The following is a 4,433-nucleotide window of genomic DNA, read 5'->3' as shown; positions in this document are numbered from 1 at the left end:
AGCTTTTGTCGTCGTCATGCTTTTTGTAGAAATGATGTAATTCGTTTAAAGAATTTTGCCGTCATTAATCTTTTAGAGACGACGTAATTCCGTTAACGATTTTTATCGTCATTAAGCTTTTTTAGGGACGATGTACATCCTTTAAGGAATTTTATCGCCATTAAACTTTTTAGGGACGATGTACATCCATTTAAGGAATTTTATCGCCATTAAGCTTTTTAGGGACGATGTACATCCATTTAAGGAATTTTATCGCCATTAAGCTTTTTAGGGACGATGTACATCCATTTAAGGAATTTCATCGCCATTAAGCTTTTTAGGGACGATCGTTTGTGCTTATCTTTGAAAATAGTGGCGCACGATTTGCTCAATAACACTTAAGGGATGCTGGATAATACTTATAATTCGAACAATTGCTTACATAAGATAGAAGTATCAAATTGGTTTTACAATGAAGTTTATGGTTCCTTTTCGTAATACCTCTTTAGATGTTCGACGTTCCACGGACGAGGTAGTCTTTTTCCTTCTAAATCCTCCAGGTGGTAGCTGCCCTGATGCGAATAATGGACGACTCTGTAGGGTCCTTCCCAGGACGGTCCCAATTTGCCATGTGATGGGTCCTTTGTCGCAGGAGTGACTTTTCTAAGGACGAGGTCACCAATGTTGAATCTTCTTAGCTTCACTCTTTGATTATAGTATTCTGCTATCTTCTGCTGGTACTTTGCCATTCTTTCAGCTGCCTGATCTCTAATCTCGTCTAGGTTGTCTAAGTTTTCCTTCAATTGGTTCTCATTGGTTTGTTCATCAAAAAATTCCCTCCTTAAGCTTGTGAGACCAACTTCGACTGGTATAACTGCTTCTGTGCCATATGTCAGACTGAATGGTGTTTCTCCAGTTGGTGTCTGCGCTGTCGTCCTGTACGCCCATAAGGCGCTTGGCAGTTCTTCAGGCCACATTCCTTTTGCCCCCACCAACCGGGACTTGATGATCTTCAGCAGGGTCCGGTTGGTTACTTCCGTCTGTCCATTGGCCTGAGGATGACCTGGTGATGAGTACTTATTTTTGATGCCCAAGCTCGAGCAAAATGACCTGAAGCTTTGGCTGTCAAATTGACGACCGTTGTCTGATATGATCGTCCTGGGTATACCGAACCTGCAAACAATATTTTTCCAAACAAAATTTGTACCTTTGCTTCTGTGATTGTTGTCAGAGCTTCTGCCTCTACCCATTTTGTGAAGTAGTCGATGGCGACGAGCAGAAACTTCACCTGTCTCTTTCCTTGAGGTAAGGGACCCATGATGTCGATCCCCTACTGTGCGAATGGCCAGAGAGATGATATTGTGGTCATTTTCTCCCTGGGGATTCTTTGAACATTCCCATATCTTTGGCAACTGTCACACGTCCTCACGAAATCAGCTGCGTCTCGTTGCATTGTTGGCCAAAAGTAGCCAGCTCTCATGATATTTCTGGCGAGGGACTTTGCCCCCGTGTGGTCTCCGCAGATTCCACCATGCACTTCTTCAAGGATGTACCTGGCTTCCTCTTTTTCAACACATCTCAAATATGGTTAGGAGTATCCTCTTTTGTAGAGTTCGTCATTAAGTATCGTAAATCTGGCTGCTCGTCTCCTCACCTTTTTAACTTCCTCTGGATCGTCCGGTAGTCGTCCCTCTTGAAGGAATGTGACTATCGGGCTCGTCCATCCATGGTCTGTGTGGACGGAGGAAATCTGAAGTTCCAGTATGCTGGAATGGTTTTGTTCTTCCGTCTTCCAATCGGACCTCTTACCTCCGCTGTCCGTTGAGGCACTTCGGGCCACCTCATCAGCTTCTGTGTTCTGCTCCCTGGGGATCTGGACGAACTCTGTGTAATTGAAGGAACTGATTAATTGGTTCGTCAGTTTGAGGTATTTCTGCATCCTTGCCTCCTTTGCCTCGTACTCCCCCCTTACTTGTCCAATGACGAGTTGGGAATCGCTCCTGAGAACAACATTCTTAGCTCCTAGTGCTCGAGCTACTCTCAATCCTGCCAGTAATGCCTCATATTTTGCTTCATTATTGGTCACAGGGAATTTAAGTTGGATCCTATACTTGATGACATTCTTTTCGGGAGAAGTGAGGACGATGCCAGCTCCGCCTCCGTGTTGAGTGGACGATCCGTCAGTATTAACCGTCCAGATGTTCTCTATGTTTTCAGGGACGGTGAACTCCGCTATAAAATCGGCCAGTGCTTGTGCTTTTATCGCCACCCTTGGACGGTATTTTATGTCGAACTGGCTGAGCTCGATTGCCCACTGCACCATTCTTCCTGCTGCTTCGGGCTTGTTCATTGCCTTTTTTATGGGCTGATCCGTCATCACGACGATGGGATTGGCTTGAAAATATGGACGAAGTTTCCTCGAAACCATGATCAGGGCGAAGGTGATCTTCTCTATACGTGGGTACCGTGCCTCGGCACCCTAGAAGGCTTGGCTAACGTAATACACAGGAAGTTGTAAACCACCATCTTCTCTAATCAATGCCGCGCTGACAGCCGTGACTGAGACGGCTAAGTACAGGAATAGATCTTCACCTTCTTTGGACGGGCTTAGGAGGGGCGGGTTGCTAAGATAACTTTTCAGCTCTTGGAATGCCGCTTCGCATTCCTCCGTCCATGAAAACGCCTTCTTTAAAGTCTTGAAATATGGAAGGCATTTGTCCGTCGCCTTCGAGACGAACCTATAGAGGGCCGCAATTCTCCCTGTTAGGGACTGCACTTCTTTGACCGTCCTGGGTGAAGACATTTCCAGGATGGCCTTGACCTTTTCGGGATTTGCTTCAATCCCTCTCTGCGACACTACAAACCCGAGAAACTTTCCCGAGGAAACCCCGAAGGCACATTTGGACGGGTTTAGTTTCATGCTATACCGCCTGAGGGTATTGAATGTCTCTCTGAGGTCGTCTAGATGGTTTTCTTCTTCCTTGCTCTTGACGAGCATATCGTCAACATAAACCTCCACATTTCTCCCGATTTGCTTCTCGAACATCTGGTTTACCAATCTTTGATAGGTGGCCCCTGCATTTTTGAGCCCAAAAGGCATGACCCGATAGCAGTAAAGTCCCTGGCTGGTGATAAAAGCGGTCTTTTCCTGGTCTTCTTCAGCCATTTGTATCTGGTTGTATCCTGAAAACGAGTCCATAAATGTGAGAAGTTTGTGTCCTGCTGTGGAGTCTACTAGCTGGTCGATTCTGGGCAGCGGGAAGCTATCTTTTGGGCATGCTTGGTTCAGGTCTGTGAAGTCGACACACATCCTCCACTTCCCATTTGATTTTTTGACCATGACTACGTTGGCCAACCAATCTGGGTAGTGGACTTCTCGGATAAATTCTGCTGCAATCAACTTATTTACCTCGTCCATCACTGCCTTATTTCGCTCGGGAGCAAAGACTCTCCTTTTCTGTTGGACAGGTTTCTTTTCCGGATCAACATTCAGATGATGCTGGATGAGGCCTGCTGGGATTCCTGGCATATCCTTGTGGCTCCAGGCGAAAATATCGAGGTTGCTCTTCAGAAAGCTGACGATTTCTCCTTTCGTCTTTTGACTCATGCTCGTCCCTATTTGGGTCGTCCTTGGAGGGTTCCCTTCAGCCAGGTCTACCGTTTCAAGTTTCTCCATAATCTCTGGCGTCTTCTCCTCAATTGTCCACGTATGGTTTTCTTTTGAGGCCAGGACGGCATGGTAGCATTCCCTGGCCAGCACTTGGTCTCCCTTAATCTCCCCGATTCCATGTTCTGTTGGGAACTTCACCTTTAAGCAGTAGGTGGAGAAAGCAGCCTTCCAGCAATTAAGCATTGGTTTGCCAATGATCACATTGTAGGACGAGGGTGAGTCTACTATTAGAAAGTTGTGCTGGTTGGTTACCTGAAGGGGGTATGACCCGACCGTTACTGTTAACGTCGTGATTCCTCTGGGGTACACTTTGTCTCCGCTGAAACTGACGAGGGGAGATTCAAAAGGACGGAGCCTTTTTGGGTCCAGCTTTAGCTGTTGGAAAGCAGGAAGATAGATTATATCTGCTGAACTTTCGCTGTCGACCAGGACTCTTCGTGTGTTGAACCCCTCAATCATGATCATAATGACGAGCGGGTCATCATGGGGCTGCTTCACACTCCTGGCATCTTCCTCAGAGAAATGCAAGTCTTCACTGGTGCGTCTTTGCTTTGACGGTGGTACGTTGTGGACGTTGTTTACCTGTCTTTGGTATGACTTCCTGAGAGACTTGAATGATCCTCCGGCGGTTGGTCCCCCGACGATGGTCTTTATTTCCCCAAGTGCGTTCTGTGGACAAGGTTGGGGGCGATCTTCGTCTCTTCGTGCATTCACTGGCTGGCTTTTTTGTCCGTACCTGCTGAAATCCCCCCTTTTTACATACTGTTGTAGCTTCCCATTACGG

At 46.6% G+C, this 4,433-nt stretch overlaps 1 protein-coding gene across 1 annotated transcript; it reads right to left on the bottom strand.

Moving 5' to 3' along the window:
• Window positions 1–458: 458 nt before the first annotated feature.
• Window positions 459–2,356, bottom strand: LOC115990107. Its single transcript, XM_031113969.1, has 3 exons — window positions 1,634–2,356; window positions 1,314–1,540; window positions 459–1,152 (listed from the first exon to the last, which is right to left on the bottom strand). Exons 1-3 carry the CDS (start codon window positions 2,354–2,356, stop codon window positions 459–461), a joined length of 1,644 nt encoding a protein of 547 aa, XP_030969829.1.
• Between the last annotated feature and the right edge of the window lie 2,077 nt (window positions 2,357–4,433).

Source organism: Quercus lobata, chromosome 5 (genome assembly GCF_001633185.2).
Source record: "Quercus lobata isolate SW786 chromosome 5, ValleyOak3.0 Primary Assembly, whole genome shotgun sequence".
Classification (NCBI taxonomy): Eukaryota; Viridiplantae; Streptophyta; class Magnoliopsida; order Fagales; family Fagaceae; genus Quercus; species Quercus lobata.
Note: the sequence above shows the minus strand (reverse complement) of the source record. Positions and strands in the feature narration are given on the sequence as shown.